Here is a 20,727-nt window from a genome sequence, read left to right on the forward strand (position 1 = left end):
AGAGGTGCAGACATTCTAGGATGTGTCTATCCTAACCATTTATTAACCTCTGTCCATTTGTGAATTGGCACTTGAAATCAGAACACCACATCCCCTGTACAGGTGCTGCTCCCTGATCCTTCCTGTCATCAAGAATCCCAGGAAGCCGAGTTAGGCATCAGAAGGCTGCACTGTGAGCATGGACTTAAAATACAGGGAAATGAGGAGCCATGGAGAGAAATTTCATTCTGGCAGCCATGAGCTAGCCAAACCAGCCCCGCCTACAACAAAGAACGCCCTTCTGGTGACTAAACCCAGATTCAGTATCTCTATGTGGACATACTTCTAGTGTTGCCTGACTCTTCACTTACTGTTTCACTTTTGGCCACTCATTATTCTACTGGTTTTTAAACTAATTTTTAATTGAAAAAAAATCATTACTTCTTTAGATATGTAACAATCACCAATTCACGTACTATTCAGCCCTGGCAGACACTGGGCTCCCTAGGAGCTACTAACAAATGGCTAACAGTCATGGGCACTCACTCTGCAAGCCCTGGTCCCACCAGGGCCACGCATGGCTTCACTCACTCACCCCTCACAATAACATGATGAGGCAGGCACTAGGCTACTTTCTCCATTTCATAGATGAGGCAACAAAGCACAGAAAGGGTAAGTAACTTGCCCAAGGTGCACAGCTAATAAATGGCAGGACCAGGATTCGAACTCAAGCAATCTGGTTCTAGAGTCTTTCTTAACTACCACACAATACTGCTCTTGTTACACACAGATCCAACTAGTTTAACTCCCAGAGGACAAACTTCATTTCCAAGTTCTTGGGGAATTGCCAAACCATCCACCCCCTCCCTGCCATAAATCACCCACAAGTAAAAGATACTTTTTTCCCCCCACTTTATACTCAATGGGCATCTTTAGCTAATGCCATCCTTCAAAGATTTCTAAAAATTTGAAAAACAAATAAATTTAAAAACTTGCGATTAGAACTGGGATTTGTCAGATTTCAGGACAGTTCATAACTAGTTTGGGCCATAGTTGAACATTTCTCTTTCTCTCTCCAGGGCTTGCTCCTGTCTGGACTGTACCTACAGAGTACAGCTCAAGACCTGCTGCTGGACAGGAGGACTCCTGGGTCAGCCTCTTTGGCTCCTTTGGGGGCAGAAGACAAATCTTTCACTTTTTACTCAACACTTGTAGGCAATTGTCCCAAATAACCCAATGTCCGGAACCAATTCCTCCCTGCCATTTACAGTAACTGCAGCCACGGTGGCTGCTAAGGGAAGGATGTGGGGAAGGGGAAGGGCAGGGAAAGGCCTCGCTTTCATCACATCTCTTGGCCACCTCAGGCAATTCATTCAACAAATATCCCTCCCATGCCAACATGTGCTCAGTGGTGACACATAAGGGGCAAAAAACCCTGTGGTCCCTGACCAAGTTATGCTAGCATATTAGAGACCTCAGGATGTCACTAAGGAGATGAGCAAATGAATAAATGTGACATTAAACCCACAAAAAAAGCTTCAAAGGGAAGGTCTATGAAAGCATAAAACAGGGGCCACAACCTATTCTGTAACTATTTCCCTGAGACAACCGTTCCTCATCCAGGTAAAGACCTGAAGGATGAGCAGGTGTTAACTAGGCGAAAAGAGGATGAGAGAGCATTCCAGGCAGAGGCAGCAGGATCAAAGTCCTTGTCAAAAGGAAGAAGGGCGAGTTTTGGACCTGTGAAGAGCAGCAAGGCTGAAGTAGAGGAAACGGGAGGCTATGGGGCGAGGCCAGACCACGGGGAACTCTACAGGCCACAGAAAGGACTTTGGCCTTTATCCAAGAATGCTGGAGAGTCGTTGAAGTGTATGAGGACAGAGAGATGACAGAGTGTGACGTGGTCAGATTTTTTTTCTTTTTAAAGATCACTCACTCTGGCGGCTCTGTGGAGAATGTATTGGGGGTCCAGAGTGACCATGGACAGTTAGAAGGCTACTGTGGTCACCACGTGAGGGATGATGGTAACCTGGAACATGGTGGCGATAGGAGAAATGGAAAGAAGTGGACGCATTCAAAGTATAATCTGGAGATAAAACTGACAGGCTTGGATATAAGGATGAGAAAGAAGAGGTATCATGAAGGACACCTGGGTTCTGGCTTGGGCAGTGGGCGGATGGTGACGCCATTCAACGGGACAGGTTACGATGGAAAAGGAGCCAGTTTTGGGGGGAAGACTGAAGGCCCAGCTGCATCTGAGATGCCTGCAAGACCTCCAAATGGACATGTGAAGTTGACAGCAGGATAGCTAGTCTAGAACTCAGTGGAGAGGTCTGGACTGCACACCGATTCCATCAGTATGTGTAGTATGTGGTCAACAGCATGTGGAGGACAGGACCATGCGGGTGGGTAAGACTGCCCAGGGAGGGAACAGTGAGCCCACCTGGAGGAACGGCAATGTTTCAGAGCTGGATAGAGGCGGGTAAGCAAACTGGAATGACCAGAGAAGTGGGAGAAAATGAGGGGGGCATGGAATGTCAGGGAAGCCAAGGGAAGGGAACGTTTCAAGAGTGACTGAGACACTAATAATAAACGCTAACATATATTAAGTCTTAATTATGGCCAGGCACTCTGCTGAGGGCTTTGAATACATGTTCAGATTTAGTCTGCACAACAACCTTTTGAGGTGGGAACCATTTCACTCTTTTATAGATGAGGAAACTGTGGCAAAGAAAGGTTAAGGCCGTGACTCATGAGGAGCTGGGATGGAAACTCAAGCAGCCTGACTGCAAACTCTGATTCACCTACCTCCAGGGCAGCTCGGGAGGCCATACAAGATGAGGACTGAAGAGTGGCCGGTGGACGGACTGCTGAGTCTATCCTCTGGGACACCCCCAAGGGAATGTTCCAAGGGAGAGACAGAATGGAAGCCAGACTACAGCCCACTATTAGGAACGCTCCAAGTTTTGACCTGTTTTTCAGCTGTCTGAGGGAACCAGCTGGGAGATATGACCAGTAGGTCCAAACTGTGTCCCTGACAGCAGCTAACTGGGTGCTTTAATACAGTAGATGATGCTCAAAATGAAATGAGAACGGCTCAGGAGCACAGTGTTGCTACGTGCTGCTGCTGACCCTTTATATCACCCCATCCTAATGTTTTCAGAGTGCTCTCTGATCTGTTACCTCCGTGATCCTCACAACGACTTCATGAGGTGGGTTACTTTTACCACATCTTAGAGATAGGAAACTGAGGCTCACAGCTAAGGAACTTGCCCACAGTTACACAGCTGGCCTGGCTCAGCTAAGGCTCAAATCCAGGTCTTCTGACTCCAGGTCTATTGTTCTTTCGTGGGAGTCACAGTGGAAAGAAGACCCTTCTTTGAAGCCAGAGAGACCTAACTTCGAGTTGCAGCTCTATGTGACCCTGGGCAAGTCACTCTACCTTTCTGGGCCTTCCTGTATAAAATGGGGTTGTAGGGTTACCATGAGGGTTGAATCAGATAATCTAAGTGAAACTCCCAATACAATGCTTAGTAAATTATCAGTCCTCCATCCCTGGCCCCACCCCCACCCCCTCCATCTCTCCATCTCTGCCCTGGACAGCCGATGTGGGGCTTCTACGGGGTCTTAGTTTTCTTTTTCCAAAGAACAGAGCAGAATTAAGGCACACTGAAGGTCACAAGCTGCTGCTACATATTAGAAGTCCCACTCTGTTCATGCTGGAGTCCCTTGTGGGGGCAGAAGAAGGCCCAGGTGTTTGTCCTTCCCCTTCTCTGCGGAGCAGGCCCCAGGCCCCAGTCCAGCAGCCAGCCTTAATGACCTGCTGGCTGGCTGTTTCCTTAGAGATAAACTAGACAAACTAGAATCAAAGGCTTTTGGGTCAGTAAATGGGACAGCAACACCAACAGTACAACAGCAGAGGGCAGGGTTGCTCCACTGACTCCCACTCCAGGAGCCAGAGACCCAGGAGAAATTTAACAGCACTTTTATTGACACTAGAGAGTTCATGAAGCCTTTGAACCAATGTCCTTCAGTGCTATCTGACACCACCAGTGTGTGGAGGGTGATTTCTTTTCACCCTGAAGGTACAGAAGAGGAAACCGAGCCTCAGGGAGGGTAAATGACTGCCCTAGTCAGGAATGCAAAGACTCTGGTAAGCAAGGAGTCAGGATGCCTGGGTTCAAATCCCAGCTATGCCAGTTTCTAGCTCTGTGACTGTAGCAAGTAACCTCCATTTCCTTATATTTGTAAAATAGGTAAGACCAGTACCACCATTATTAGGTTGTTGTAGGAATTAAATGAGATAATGTATGTGACATATGCTTAGGACAGTGTCTGGTGCAGAGTAAGCACTCAATAAATGGTACCTGTTACTGTAATTATCATTCTACTGCGCTTGTTTGGATGGGGGTGTGGGTGAGAAAATGAGCACAGCTTTCAGCACCGCAGAAAACACTGTCGTCAGCCAGCCCATTATACCACAGTCTTGGTCGCTACGTGTGTGATTTCTTCACCGGCCTTTCCTGTAGTCACAAATTTAGAGGAAATGGTCTGTAGCTTGATGAAGTGACAACAGGTTTCTATGTGCATCATCCCTTTTCCAGAGCATCGCCATTAGGAAACACTTCTCAAAAGAGAAAGCTGTTCGCGATCCTGAGAAAGGAGGCCCTGAAAGTTCCCAGGAGCCTTAAGAATGGTGCAGTTTCCCCTGTGATAATGCTGTCAGGAATCTGGTCAAACAACAGAGTTCCAGGTAGGGGCCATAAAGATTAATAGAGGCAGTTTTTCCCTCCTCCCACAATCTCTCCTCCTTGGCCAAACACCTCTGACTAGGGGGAAAGGACAATCAAGGACAATCGTCAGAAAACTCGTCAAGTTTCCCTGGTTTGCCAACATGCCAAGAGACCAGGTCACCATTCATAGCTTCTCATTTTAACCTCAACTACAAACAATGTGCAGTCCGGCTGCTTTCCTGGCCTCCCCCAGTGAGAGGGAGCCAGTTCCTGAGAGCTTCAGAGAGAATGGCCCCAGCTCTAGAACCAATGGCACTGCTCAAGAAGGAAGGCCAGAGGTACGGAGTCCAAACAGGCCAGCTGCGAAGGCTGAGGAGAGGAAGCGGGAGGGCTGGTCAGCCAAGCATCCAGAGATCAGAGAGATCCTGGCTGGGCGCCCAACTGCACCAGCACAATTATGGACTTCCAGGAGGTATGTTCGCTGGCCTCCAAAGTACAGCCCCAGGTCCCAGCCTTAAGTGGCTTCCTATTGTCTGGGCACCTGAGAATCTGGTGGAAGGCTATCGGAGGCAAGAGGCAAGATTACGGATGTGGCTGCAGACAGCGGATGGGCTAGTGTAAGGAGAAGGCGAGAGGAGGAGTTTGAGCCAAACCCCAGCAATTTCTCCATTCAATATCCAGCCCCACCCTGTGACTAGGAAAACAAAGGTATGGGGGAAGGGGAGAAGAAAAGTCATTTCCTTTATTGTAACTGGAGCCCAGCTGGGTAAGAGCGAGGCCGGAATGGAGTCAGGAAGAATGAATTACTTTGGGTAGCACGGAAGGAGGGTCCTGCTTCTAGCAGGCCTGCACCCAGACACTCTGAATTCATCAGAGAATCACAGATAAGCTGGGGTGGAAGAGACCTTAAAAGACTATTCAGGCTAATGCCTCAGGCTCCTCATAACCCAGGTCGCTTCTGGGGCCAGACAAGTACAATCCTCCCCAGCCCTGAAGATATTCCGCCAATTTGGGAAAAAGTCAAATTGGCTCCAAAGCAGCCAGCCTCCCCAGGGCAAATCACCAGGCTCCATCTGAGGGCTCCATGCCATCCAGTTTTCGTGGGAAAGCTCAGGAGTCAGGAGATGCATCCTTTCAGTAGAGCTGGATCAGGACTCCATCCTTGAGGCAAAGCTGCAAATAAGAGACTGAACCGAGATGCTCTGCTTCCCCCACAGGCATGATCTTTGATTTAACTGTGCCAGGGTGGTTCAAAGTTAACCTTAATCCCCAAGGCTCCACATCAAATGACCAATGAGTGTGTTAAGAGAAATACACGTATGCATGTAGGTGTATATAGACACACATTCACAATATAACATAAAGTGACAACTGCTGATTATTAAAGGTTTTCTGTGTGTCAGATGCTATGCTAGGGACTTTACATAGGTTATCACATTTAATCCTCCTGAACAACCTTGTGGGATGAGTACTATTCTTATCCCCATTTTACAGATGAGGTACCTGAAGTTCAGGGAAGTCACCTACGGTCAGTTAATAAACTGCAAAGCCAGGATTTGAAAGCAGACAGTCTCTTCCATAGCCTGAACTCTTTCCCACCAGGATAACGTGCCTTACTTCTTTATGAGTATGTATTTGTGTGTCTGTCTCTTTTATACACACACACACACACACACACACACAGTGCACTCTAACAAGCTAGCATCTTCAGTTCTAGGGCCAGCTCTTTTCTTCCATGGCCTAACTTTTTGACTTTTTGGTTTCAGGCCTCACATCTGTGATATGAAGGAGTTGTATCATATAGTAGGTGGTTCTTCTAGTTATAGGAGAATCCAGAAATCCCAAAGATTAGCTTGTTCTACCCATTCCTGCTTATTTTGGATAGAAGATATTCATACAAATGGGAAAATGGCAGGAACAAATACAACCGTATGGGTTGGAGGCCAAGGAGAGCCTCAGTCTGGGAACTCTTTGGGTTCTGATGCTACTCGTTTGCCTCAGTTGTAAAATGAAAAGACTAGCCAGAGGCCCCTGCAGCTCTGATACTCTGCTCCTATCTTACTAAAAGGCAAAGTAAAAGTGGAATCAAATTCCCTGAGGGTAACCAAGGAGGAGTAACCAAAGCAATCAGATCCACAGAGAAGATTGGAGAGCTCTGAGTTAGAGCTGAAAGGGCAGAAAAATGCTCCAACTCTTCCAGAGGCCAGAGCTCTCCAGGCCAACCCCCCACGTAATTCCCTGGGTGGAGACAAGTGCTTAAAGGTCAATTAAATTTCTTGATATCAGCACAGGGGATGCTTTGCAACATGAGCTGTGTGTGGGAGCTGGAGTTTACAGCACATGGTGCCAATCTACGGTCTGTCTCATTCTCAGATCTGAGCACGGCCCTGCCACTTCAGACCACGGGGGGCCACAAATGCCCACCCAGCCTCCGACGAGGAATGACTGCAGGCCAGGCGCTGTGTTATGCTCTGGAGAATACAAAGACAAGCTCTCACTCTCAAGGATTCCAACCATTCAGTGGGTGCCTACCATGAGCTGGACCCTTGGCATACATGACTTCAATTTCAACAAGTCTGTGACAGAGATGATTAACACCTTTATTTTCCTGATGAGGAAACAGAGTCTCAGAGAAGAGGAACAAATCTGACGTTAAAGTCTGTGATATTTTCAAGAAACCGAGCTGCCTCCAAACAATAATCTAAGAGCTATAATAAAGTTAATAACAAAAAGCAGGAAACTAGGGAGGCATCCCGTGGTGAAGAAGAGCTGGCTCTGCCAGCTGCACTACAAACAACCCTTGAGGCAACTGCGTAATCAGCAGTGCAGGCATGGGAAAGTCGCTCTTTCTCGGCCTCGGTCTCCTCACCTATAAAGTGAGGGTGCTGGGATACCCCGGAAAGGTCTCCTCCCATCCCAAACCCCCCACCTCTAGCTGCACCCGGCCCATGTGTGGCTCTTCCACTTTCACCTGGTGTTTGCTCACGTGCTCTTCCTGGGCATATCCCTTTGCTCCCTGAGCTCCCCCGAAATGGAAACTCTCTAGTAGGAAGCTTGTTTTGTATTTTCCAGAAGATGAAATAGTGCCTGGTCCGCAGTGCACTGGCAAAGACAGGGGTGTGGACCCACTTACCGGAAGCAGGAGCTGTGCCAGGCTTCGCTGACAGTCCTGTACAACCTCTGGTTCAGAGCGACATGGTCTCCACAGCCCCGACACCTCCAAGCATCTTCACCTGCACACAAAACCAAGGGGTTCAGAGGCCGAAGAAGCAGGGGTGCAGGGATGGGATTCCTACCATGTAGAAGAAGACCAAGTTAACGGACTCTCATACTGAAAGGGCTGGGCGATGCTCTGCTGGATGCACAGTTCCCTCCTCCACAAGATCCCTGGTGAGCGCTCATCCAGCTGTTCATCTCCCCGCCACAGGGAATTCCTGGCCTCAAAAGTAGCCTCATTTTTTAAAATGAGACTTTTTAAAAAACGGTTCTGGTTGTTCCTTTTTCTACTGAAACAAAACCTGCCTTTTCCTTTCCTTCAGCCCTTGCTTATAGCTCTGAGTAGATGAAATGAACAAAGTCTCTTTCTTTTCGGGTCAGCCTTTCCTACAATGGTCCCCAGCCAGCACCCAGAAATTTCTCCTCTCTAGGTTACACGTGTTGCTGCCTTTCCCTACTCTTCAAAAGCCCTGGTTGTGCAGATTTTCCATCACCCCAATGGTTCCATCATTCATTCAACCAACATCATGGGTCCTCCTGTTGGACCCATGGGTCCAAGCTCTACATTGGAGGCTGTTGGATAAATTACCCCTGCTCCTCGAAGAGGAAATCCACTGGAAAAGAAACATTCTTCCATATTGTACTTTTTCACTGAGATGTTATTTCAGGGGTATAAGCGAAGTGCTATCTTAGTTCAGAGAAAGAAATTACAAGGGTAGAAGGGAAAGAACAAACATTTAATCCCTCCTATATGCCAAGAACTGTGCTAGATGCTTTCACAGACCCAATCTCATTTAATTCTCAAAACAATCCCATGAGACAGGTATTATTATATTCATTTAACGGATGAGGGAAATGAAGCTTGGGGCCGGGGGTGAAAGGCCAAGCGGCAGAGTTAGCATCCCAACTCAGGTCTGCCCCATTCTAAAGCCTGTGCTCTTTCTAGTTCCTGCTCATTCCACTCAGGGGAGCCAGGAAAGTCTTTACAGGGGAAGCTGAGCCTTGAAAGGTGGGGAAGATTTACTACAGGCTGAAAAAGGATGGGGAAGAGCTGTGTAGGCTGAGAGATTAGCATGGGCAGTAGCACAGAGTCAGTCCACGTTCCTCCAAAAGGGACAGAGCACAATATTCCTGGTGTGGCTCAGATGCTAACTTGTTGAAATAAAAGGGCAGCTGAGATCAAGTTGTGGTACCTGACTCAGCCCTAGAAAGCGGGACAAGGTTGTTACAAGACTCCCTTGTGCGCCCCGTGTGTGCGGCTTTGTTCTCTCTGGGAAACTCCAGACTGCCACAGGCACAGTGACAGTCACCGGACCCTGTTTTACAGGCACAGGGGCCATGAATAGACAATGCATGGCTTCGGGCACTTCAGGATTGCTTGGCGGCATTCTGGGGCAGCCAGGGCACAGACAGCTGTCCTCATAGCCCAGAGGAGAGTTAAATGAGCTGGCAGAAGGCTTTAAAGCCTCGACCCACCCGCTCCTCTCCCATACATGTATCACCTCCTGGATCTAAACTTCCTAGACTCTCAAGAGGGAGGGGCCTTTGTGGTTTTTGGGTGGTAGTGGTCGGACAGTGCACCATCAACCTCACAAACTCCAAGGCAGAAAAGTCTGAGACACTCATTCAAACTGGGTTACGGGTGAGACAGTGAATTAGTGAGGTTTTTTTTTAATATTATTATTATTATTTCTACATCTTTATTGGAGTATAATTGCTTTACAATGTTGTGTTAGTTTCTGCTGTATAACAAAGTGAATCAGCTACACATATACATATATCCCCATATCCCCTTCCTCTTGCGCCTCCCTCTCACCCTCCCTATCCCACCCCTCTAGGTGGTCACAAAGCACCGAACTGATCTCCCTGTGCTATGCAGCTACTTCCCACTAGCTATCTATTTTACATTTGGTAGTGTATATATGTGAATGTTACTCTCTCACTTCATCCCAGCTTACCCTCCCCCACCCGGTGTCCTCAAGTCCATTCTCTATGTCTGCATCTTTATTCCTGTCCTGCCCCTAGGTTCATCAGAGCCATTTTTTTTAGATTCCATATATGTGTGTTAGCATGCAGTACTTGTTTTTCTCTTTCTGACTTACTTCACTATGTATGACAAACTCTAGGTCCATCCACCTCACTACAAATAACTCAATTTCGTTTCTTTTTATGGCTGAGTAATATTCCATTGTATGTATGTGCCACATCTTCTTTATCCATTCACCTGTCGATGGACACTTAGGTTGCTTTCATGTCCTGGCTATTGTAAATAGTACTGCAGTGAACACTGTGGTACATGTCTCTTTTTGAATTATGGTTTTCTCAGGGTATATGCCCAATAGTGGGATTGCTGGGTCATATGGTAGTTCTGTTTTTAGTTTTTTCAAGGAACCTCCATACTGTTTTCCATAGTGGCTGTATCAATTTACATTCCCACCAACAGTGCAAGAGGGTTCCCTTTAGTGAGAGGGTTTTTAATGAACACAGATATCCAAATGAATCTTCCAAATTCTGGAAGTACCAGAGTTTGGGAACTCTTACATGAAAGGGCTTTCAGGCTGTCACCAGCAAATCTCATTATTTTAAGCCACACCTTGTTTCTTGCTTTTACTTTTTAACCGGCAAGGAATAGTCTCTGACCTGACCACCCACTTACTCAACAATTCAACATCTTGGCTCTGAGTGACCTCTGGTTGTTTCCAATATTCAAAAAGAATCAGGACTTTCCACTATGAAGATATTCGAGATAACTTGTTATGGCCACACCCTCCAGAGCCTGCCCTGCCCTTCAGTCTTTTTTTTTTTAATATAAATTTATTTATTTTATTTATTTATTTTTGGCTGCGTTGGGTCTTTGTTGGTGCACACGGGCTTTCGCTAGTTGCGGTGAGCGGGAGCTACTGTTCATTGTGGTGCGCGGGCTTCCCATTGGAGTGGCTTCTCTTGTTGCGGAGCACAGGCTCTGGGCGCCCGTGTGCCAGTAGTTGTGGCACGCCGGCTTAGTTGCTCCGCGGCATGTGGAATCTTCCTGGACCAGGGCTCGAACCCGTGTCCCCTGCATTGGCAGGCGGATTCTTTTTTTTTTTTTATTTTTTTTTAAATTTTTTATATTTTTAATGCTATTCTTGTCTGCTTACATTCTTTTTACGTATGTATGTATGTATGTATGGCTGTGTTGGGTCTTCGTTTCTGTGCGAGGGTTTTCTCTAGTTGTGGCAAGCGGGGGCCACTCTTCATCGCGGTGCGCGGGCCTCTCACTATCGCGGCCTCTCGTTGCCGAGCACAGGCTCCAGATGCGCAGGCTCAGTAATTGTGGCTCACGGGCCGAGTTGCTCCGCGGCATGTGGGATCTTCCCAGACCAGGGCTCGAACCCGCGTCCCCTGCATTGGCAGGCAGATTCTCAACCACTGCGCCACCAGGGAAGCCCCGCAGGCGGATTCTTAACCACTGCGCCACCAGGGAAGTCCCCCTCCAGTCTTGAGAAACTCAAAGCCATTCAAACACTTATGTAACACGTGCTCTGTGCTAGGCACTAGGGGCACAAAAATCAAGACTCTCTACTCCCTCCTCTCATAGCCACCTGGTTCCACCTTTGAAATGTCCCTCCAATCCTTCTCTGTCCTTCAGCACAGCCCAAGTTCAGGTGTTTGGCTTCTTTTCCTGGTGTGCTGCACAGTCTTAGCTGGCTCACCCAGACTCCCCAATGTCTACAGAACTCAACTGTTGACTCCACCCCATCCCACCTCTCAGAAGACAGTCTCCACCACCACTCCCTTCTCCACTGGCTCCTTCCAACTGTCATTTAAATAAATTCAAGTCTTTCCCATTAAAAAAAAAAACAAACCTGGACCCCACTTTCTCCTCTAGCTACCACCCTTGCTTCCCCACGTCACAGCCACACATATTAAAAAGTTGTCTAATAGGGAATTCCCTGGCGGTCCAGTGGTTAGGACTCCGCACTTTCCCTGCAAGGGCGCGGGTTCAATCCCTGGTCGGGGAACTAAGATCCCACAAGACACGTGGCGCAGCAAAAAAAAAAAAAAAGTTGTCTAATAAAAAACAAACTTATGGTTACCAAAGGGGAAAAGGCAGGGAGGGGATAAATTAGGAGTTTGGGATTAACAGATACACACTACTATATATAAAACAGATAAACAACAGGAGCTACTGTACAGCATGGGGAACTATATTCAATATCCTGTAATAAAACATAATGGAAAAGAATATGAAGAAGAATATATATATGTATATATATATATAACTGAATCACTTTGTTGTATACCAGAAACTGATACATTGTAAATCAACTATACTTCAATTAAAAAAAAAAAAAGTTGTCTACACATCACTGCCTTCGTTTCCTCACTTCCTATTTACTGCCCAATCCACTGCAGTTTGACTTCCACCCCCACCATTTCTCTGAAACTGTCTCACCAAGGTCAACAGTGACCGCTTATTGCTAAATTCAATGGACACGCTTCAGTCATTCTTTTAGCAAGTATTTATTGCATGCCAACTATGTGTCTAACACCATGCTCGGGAAACAGCAGCAAACAAGAGAGAGATTAAACATAGAGCAGATATTAAACAATAACATTATTTTCATTATAATTGGGGCAAGTGGTAGGAAGAAGATATCAAGTTCATAACTAAGCAAATGGGGTTGGGTAGGGCAAACTAGAACATATTCCTTAAGGAAGTAATTTCCAAGCTGAGCTCTAAAGGATGAATAGAAATTAACCAGGCAAAAGGAGGAGGAAAGGGTAACACTGGAGACTGGGATGGCGGGGAGATCTGTGTAAAGGTCCTGAGGCAGGAACACAAACTCCTCACTCATCACTAAAGCTGGCTCTTGTTAGCTCCTAAGGACTAGGGGAACTAAGACCAGTCCCTGGCCTACTACAGTCCCTCAAGAAATATTTATTGAAAGAAGGGATGGCCCTCCACAAGGTGGCCCCAAAGAACCTTTATCTTTCAACCTCCTGTACAAACGAATGCTCTAGTCACATCTTGATTTATTTTTTATTCCTGCCACACAAATTCATGGTCTTGTATCCTAACATTCACACCTATAGCTACTCTGTGTGTTTAGGATACTTTATTTACCCACCTTTTCCTCCCTTAATCAGACTTCCATCCTTCCTTGATGGTCCCCCAAAGGCAGGAAGTGTTCGTTTCACTTGGTATATTACCTGTTTTATATCATTTGTTCTATAACTACAGTTCATTGTGTTTCTGTCTCCTTTAGTCCCTTCCTCTCTGCACCACCGCCCCCAGCTCTAAGGGGCAAAGACTGCATCTTGATCATCTTCAAATCTCCAGGGCCTAGCATGAAGTCTGGTGCAGAACTGACACTCCTTTGTGTGGCAAATCCAACTGAAAAACTGGACCCAACTGCCAGCTATAAAGGTAATTTCCAAAGATAAGCTCCAACGGTCAGCAGTGATGATTCACCTGGAATGTGTCCTGGCTCCCCCGTGACTACCTCCAGGTAAAGTCACATGTAGACGCACATGCCTCAGTCTGTCACACTGTACCCAAGGGAGGCTATTCACCCAGAGCCTTCAGCCTCCCAAACCCAGACTTTCTTCAAAAATACTCTTGGCCTCTTCAGCTCCCTTACACAGCCCTAAAAGTCAATGATCCTAACTCTCTTACAACCTTCATTCTAGGAAATGTAAGAGAAATGTAATAATACAAAGTCTTGGAGATTTCTGTGAGGCCTAGTGGAAGACCAATCTAGGGTCCAGTCCGGCTGGGAAAGTCTTCCTCTAGGAAAATACCTCATTGTACCAGGCTGTTCACCTCTCCCTCGACTGTGTTTACCTCTCCTATTTGCAGACTTATCAACAGTGGCTACTGATTGTCAGAGTCCAGAAAGGGAGCTTGACTAAGTAAATGTCCCCAGCAGCTTCAAACAATACGGAGCCCTTGTCAGGTGTTTAATAAACAGAAAACCATGCCTTCATGGTTATTACTGGGATTTGTTGCTTTTAAGAAGTGCTAAGTGTGCGATGCAAACAAGGTGAGAATTGTAACAAATGGCTCATTACAAAGTTTCTCACCTTCAGGATCTTTTGAATGCTGGTATAAAATACATTCAGCTTCTATACCCTTCTCTCTCCCAACTTAATAATTGGTGACATGAGCCTCAAACAATCTGTGACTCTACTGGGGTAGGCACTAGGTTAGCAGGATGGTAAGGCTGGAAGGGCCTTTAAAAATCATCTACTCAAACCTAAGCCTTTCATTTTTCTGAAAGAAAAATGGGCTTGGAGAAGAATTGAGTTGTCTAACCATCAGAAAGCTGGTCCAGGAGGGGCTCAAAACCAAGTTCTGAGACTACCAGACCTGTTGCATTTTTATGACCCTAGGCAGCCTCAGACAAGTTGAGACTTGGAAGGGCTCAGCCTGGTACCCCAGCTCAGGGCCAGTGAGTTTCCCACAAGACACTAACATTCACCTTAATCTTGGTCTAAGAACTGGGTTTCTGCAAACTAGTCCTTTTCAACTTCAAAGTGGTGAGAAATCCCCAAGCACTGAGAGCTCACGAGACCATAAAGCTTGGCCTGAACCAACATGCACAGATCCTATCCTTTCACTTGAGAAAAAAAATCGTTGGTGCTTCTCATGTTCCACTAGACTATGAGAACCTGGAACAAAACCCAGCCAATTCAGTGCAGCACAAAACAAGTACGGTAACTATTGTGCCCCCTGGGAGCTGGCAGGTCAGGTATATAAATCCAACTTGTTCCAGGATAAAGCAGGAAGCAGAGGGGCAGGGCAGCAACTGGTATGGAACAACCAAGAGAGAAGAGATCACATTTGAATGAAGTGACTACCAACAAGATTAACAGTAATGATTAACATTCCTCTAGATATTCTCCCCTGTATCCCAAAGAGTTTTCCTCCTCACTAGCTTATCAAATATTACCAAAGGGAGTGTCTAAGGAAGAAAGATTAGACGATTTTTAAAGGTGCTCCTGGACTTCTCTGGACCTTAGAGTCTTCCTTCATAAAAGGAGGGATCAAATTACTCCTAACTCTGAGAGTCTGTGACACTAAAACAGGGGCCGCTCATTTTTCAGGTCAAGGCACAGACATAGGCATCTCAGAGGTTTTATTCTTGCTGTTGTTCTCTTCTGCCTCTCCTTAGTTTATTTGGAAAAATTTGTAAGGGTCAAGCAGAAGAACCGGAGTTAGATCTGGGTTTGAAACCTGGCTCTGTGTCCTTGTGCAAATTATTTAACCTCTCTGAGCCTGTCTCTTAATCTTTTTTTAAGAAAGTAAACAAATAACTTTCTCCCCCAGTTCCTATCAGTAATTTTTAATAATTGAAATATAGTTGACATACATTATGTTAGTTTCAGGTGTACTGCATAGCGATTTGATGTTTGCATACATTATAAAATGATCACCACAAAAAGTCTAGTAACCACCTGTCCCCATACAAAGTTATTACAATATTATTGACCTTATTCCTTACGCTGTATCTTATATCCCTGTGGCTTATTTATAACTGGAGGTTTGTACCTCTTAATCCCCTTTACCTATTTCACCCTCTTGTCTCTTAATCTTTAAAAAGAGGATATCACCCACCTTACAGCATTACCAAGAGGATTAAGAGAAATAACATAATATTACCTGAAAATACCTCCCACAGTGCCTGGCACTTAGTTGGCAACTGAATTGTGAGTAGCTTTTCTTCTTTCTTTCATGTATATCTAGGGGACTGACTGGGGAAAACGCTGAGCTATTAAATACATTAGCCTCTAAAATCTGATGGGAATGTTTTCAAAACAAATTCAGCAAATGTCTTCTATGTGTCCATGTGCAAGACAGAGACTAGGCCCCGAACTTATGGGGCCCTTGTCGAGTGCTCATGGGTATGAGGGGCAAGGATATATAAAAAAATAACACACGTCAGAGAGGGACAAACCAGGTACTGGGGGCAGGGCAAGCTTGGTAGAGTAATAAGACACTTGGTAGAGAAACAAACAAGACAGATGGTTCTTGCTGCTTTCGGCTTTCGGGCACTCAGGTTCTCACTTCCAACCATAAGTTTACTTAGCTGTGAATGAGTAGGCATTTTCTTATCTAGGGGAAGGCCTACAAAGAATCTCTTTATCAGAGAACTGGTTAACCAATTCATACATTCTCAGATGGCAGTTCTCAACCCATTGTCAATGGCAGGGAAAAACTACTTTGAGTCCTTATATGCCAGGCAGTGTCCTAAGCACTAGGCAAGCATGAACTAATTGAATATAAAGATTCCATGAAATAAGGACTAGTATCAAAGGACTATTATTGTTCCCATTTTAATGAAAAGAAAACTGAACTGCTCAACTAACAAGTGTTAGAGCTGGGATTAGACCACAGGTCTGCTTACTCTGAAGTCTGTCTTTAACTACATTTTAGACTTTCTTTACTGGAAAAATAAATTACAAGTAGAGAGATCTGACAAAATAGAATCCCAGGATGGACGCTCAAGGTGTACTTTAATAGAACCAAGCAATGGTTTTGTGTTTTAGCTACTGTTGGATGTGAATTAATAGTTAAGAGTCTAATTCTTGCTACTGTATAAAGAAAGGTCAAGAGTGGGAAAGAATATAGACTTGTAAGAGACTGCTACAGCTCCACGCCCTCTCACTGAATTGCCGAAGTGATACCTGGGGGTGGGCTCCACCCCTCCCTAGTATGCCTGAGCCTGAGCCCCCAACCCCAGGTTGCAATGATCAGAGGCCAGCCCTGGGCTGGAAATCAGCACAGCCTCCAGAAGAGGCAGACAACCCACGAGGAATGTGGAAAGCCTAATACTGCCTCTTGAACATGATGGGTTTCTATTCAGCTTTAAAACCTTGTGGTCTTCTTGGACCCTACCTTGCTCCCTCCATCCCATATCCAGAGCCATTCAAGTCACCCAGCGTTGCCCATGACATGAGGCATTTTCCTCTGGTCAGTGCCTCCTTCTCCATTCCTATCACTAACAACCTCAGCTCAGGGTCCATTGTATGTACCCACCTCCAGACTGGTGCTCTTCCTCACCCTTGTCCAATCCATCCTGCCCACCAAAGCCAGATTGATAGTATAAACACAAAATGCCCACATCATGACTCTCCCTGCCTCTAAACCTATGGTCTCTGCTGCAGATCAGAAAAGTCTACAAGCCTGGCATTAAACCCTCTGCAGTCTGGCTTCACCCACCCCCCCAGCCTTATCTTCCACTTCCCACACCTCCCAATCTTTGCCTCCACCACACATATTAATTCACCACCCCTTGTGAAGATCTTGAAACTCACCTGCCTTTGCAATCCTACTCCCACAGTTTTCTTCCTTACCCCTTAAACCCCCCTGCCCTTTTTTTTTAACCTACCTGAGACCTCTCAAATCTTACCTCCCTCAAGCATTCCCTGACCAAATCTGGTAGCCACCCTGGACACCCTGCTGTTCTTCAAACATGCCAAGCACATTCCTGGCTCAGGGTCTTTGCTCATGCTCTTTTATTCCTTGTCCAGAATGTTCTACCCCCAGATATGCAAATGGCTCACTCCCTTGCTTCATTTCTCTGCTCAGATGTCATCAACCAGAGAGGTTCCCCTGACCTCCCACTGCACCTATGCCCTTATCATACTTCATCTCTCTTCAGAGCATTTATCCCTGACATATGATATTCATGTATTTATTTATTGTCTGTCTCTCGCCACCAGAACATACACTCCACAAGGGAAGGGATTTGATCTATTTTGCTCCCTGTTGTATCCCCCAGGGCCTAGAAGTGCTTGGCACACAGTAGGAACTCAATATATATTTGTGAGATAAATGTATGAATAAAGTTCTCCCTCACCTTTGAAATTCCCTAATGTTATCACCTACAGGCCTTATAATAGCTTGCCTTGATTTGTTCATTTTTTTCCTCAATTACTCTAAATAGTGAATTTCTCAAAAGCATAAACCACATATTATTCATTTCCACAAATACTGTGTGCCAGACCCTGTATGCCTCAAGGACCCTGGAATACTGGAAAGAGCACTGGACAAGTCCTAGGTTAGTCCTGGCTCTACCACTAGTTGAGTAACCCTAGACAAATCCATTTTCCTCCCTAGTCCTCAGTTTCTTAACATGTAAAATGAGAAGAGTTACATTATCTCTAGCATCTGTTAAAATTTATAACAGGTAACACTTGGCCCAGCCCAGTGCCTTAGACATCACCGGTACTCAGCAAATATTTGATTTCTTTGCTGTTGATTCTCCTGTTACACAGGAATCTGAGTTGTCTTGGAACACAGCTCTGACAGAACAAGTAAAAGTTTAAGTCCCGCTTCCTTCTCTGACTCCATGGGCAACCTAATTCTGGTGTTTGTGATACAGAGAGGATGATGCACCAAATTTGAAGCTAGAAAATATGAACTCTGACCACTGCTATTTTTTTGGCTATGGAACCTTGAACAAGTAATTTCTGAACCTTAGTCTCCTCATCCATAAAAAAGCCGTATTGGCCTTCTCTCAGTCTTCAAAGGCACCACATGCCTTTCTGCCTCAGGGTTTTTTTATGTTCCCTCTGCCTGAAAAGTTCTTCACCCTTTCTTAGCTGGACTAGCTTCTACTTATCCTCAGGGCTCAGCATAAACTTGCTTTATAAAGGAATGTGTTCCCTATCCACTTCCCTTGCCCCTGGTGCAATCTTACATATCTCAACTGCTTATCTCAGTTATTATGGCATTTATCTGAATTGTCACCTCAATTATTTACTGTACATTGCTAGGGCTGTAAGCACCACAAAGGCCAAGAATTGTGTCGTTTTGCTCATCATTATACTCCTCAGCGCTTGGCTTAGTGTGTGGCCCAGAAGTATCCAACAAATATTCTTATGGAAGAATGTACAAACTAATGCATCTAGAGGCACTAATGCCTCTAGACAGCTTTTTGGTTCACTCAGAGAAAGATCTAATAAACACTATTGCACTCTAAGATCTTTCGCAAGTTTCTGAGAATCAAGGTTCAAGACAGGGAACCTATGTTACTCAAAGGTTAGAAAAAATCATTAGAAATCATTTGAGACAAAGAATTCTGGAAACTAAAAAAAAAAAAGTAAAATAGGAAGGGACGGAGAATGTCTACCTCTAGCCCTTTTTCTCCAAAAGCCTATTATCAAGAATGAGGAGACAATCCCATGCTCCCATGGTGAGGAAGTGACCCACTGGTGGCCTGGTCCCTTTATTCAGGATGGAGGAAGTGACTGTCCACAGGCTGAAAGCCAGGAAGCGGGGGCAGATATCCAGGACAGACTCCCTCCTCCATTATTCCCTCCTGCCAGCTCTAGAAAGCTTCTGGACGCTGACCCTGGTCGACCTAGAGGCTGGGCCACCCACACAGGTGGGTGTTTCCCACAACTTTCTGGGAAACAGAAAGTTTCTGGTACTGGGGGACAGGCAAGGAGGGCAGGAAGCTGCAGGGTGGTGTGAGATGACTGGGAGGGGACCGCAGGCCCAGCCAACCTAACCCTGAAGCTACCCTTCACCCTTAGACACTCTTCCTTCCAGGAGGTGTTTGGCCACATTCCTTTCTGGTCTCAGAGGGGCCATGGGAGGGCCCAGAGCCCCAGGAGGCCTACCTGCCTCAGGAAGAAGCTTCAATATCTCCCTACCCCCAGTCGTGTCCTAAACCCCAAGGGAGCCCACAATGCCCTACTTCCTGCAAAGAACCCCAAGACCCAGGAGACCGCAGGCACCAAGATACCCTCCAGAAGCCTTGGATCCCGTGGGAAAGTCATACTCTCCTCAATTTTCCACAGAAAATCCAGAACACGGGGTAACTCTCCATACCCTCAGAACCTACCCAAACTCTGAGGATGCCGTACTCCCCACATTCCCCCAAACCGTGACTCCAAAGGAAACCGGTCCCCTCAGCTTCCTTAGAAAGAGTTTTAACTTGAGGACCTGCAGTCTCCAGGTCCACAAAAAAAGGTGCCCCCCAGCATCCCTTCCTCCCAAGGACCTCAACTCGCGGGAAGCCGCCCACCCTGCCTGCCTCCCTCCCCGCGAGCCCTCTATCCCCGCTCCCCACAACCTCCGAGTCTTCGGGGAGCGCTGTGCTCACTCCGCAAGTTCTCCCTCTAAGAAGCCGGTACCCACGGGGGTCCACTCAGCCCGAAACCCCCGCGAGGCCGCCAGCTCCCCTCAGGCGCCCCGGGACCGGGACAGGACGGCGCAGCCCTTCCTTACCCGCTTGCTCGGCCATGGTCCCAGAGGCGCGGAAATAGGGAAAAGGAGGCCGCTACAGCGGCGTCTCCGCTCAGCTCCTGCCGCCGCCTCAGGCGCGCGAGGACCTCTGCCCGGGGCGCGAGCGAGATGCGCCGCCTACGGCGCCCGGGGAGGACCAAACCGCACCTGGCACGGGGGCCCGCCCGTCGACGCCCCGCCCAGCCGACGCCGGGCCCCGCCCCTGGGCCTAGCCCCGCCCCCGGAACCTGGCCCCGCCCCCTGGTTCGGGCTCTGTGGCGACCCTGGTGCCCTCTAGCCTCTGCGCCCTCTGTGGGTGCCCGAACTGGTGAGGGTGATTCTGCGCAGGCTGGAGATCTCAACACAGAGGACCCTCTGCCCATTTTTTTTTTTTTAATATATTTATTTATTTATTTATTTTGGGCTGTGTTGGGTCTTCGTTGCTACCCGCAGGCTTTCTCTAGTGGCGAGCCGGGGCTACTCTTTGTCGCAGTGCGCGGGCTTCTCGTTGCAGTGGCTTCTCTTGTTGTGGAGCACGGGTTCTAGGCGCACGGGCTTCAGTAATTGCAGCACGCAGGC

At 46.8% G+C, this 20,727-nt stretch overlaps 1 protein-coding gene across 1 annotated transcript in view; it reads right to left on the minus strand.

Moving 5' to 3' along the window:
- LIMK2 (LIM domain kinase 2) overlaps nucleotides 1-20,255 on the minus strand; it is a 54,423-nt gene extending 34,168 nt beyond the window's left edge. Inside the window, exons 1-2 of the mRNA XM_068563861.1 lie at nucleotides 20,152-20,255; nucleotides 7,846-7,945 (exon numbers count right to left, since the gene is read on the minus strand). Coding sequence (XP_068419962.1) covers nucleotides 7,846-7,945; nucleotides 20,152-20,167 — 116 coding nt within the window. The 5' untranslated portion in view covers nucleotides 20,168-20,255. The remainder of the gene's footprint in view (nucleotides 1-7,845; nucleotides 7,946-20,151) is intronic.
- Between the last annotated feature and the right edge of the window lie 472 nt (nucleotides 20,256-20,727).

This window comes from Eschrichtius robustus, chromosome 14, assembly GCF_028021215.1.
Source record: "Eschrichtius robustus isolate mEscRob2 chromosome 14, mEscRob2.pri, whole genome shotgun sequence".
NCBI lineage: Eukaryota > Metazoa > Chordata > Mammalia > Artiodactyla > Eschrichtiidae > Eschrichtius > Eschrichtius robustus.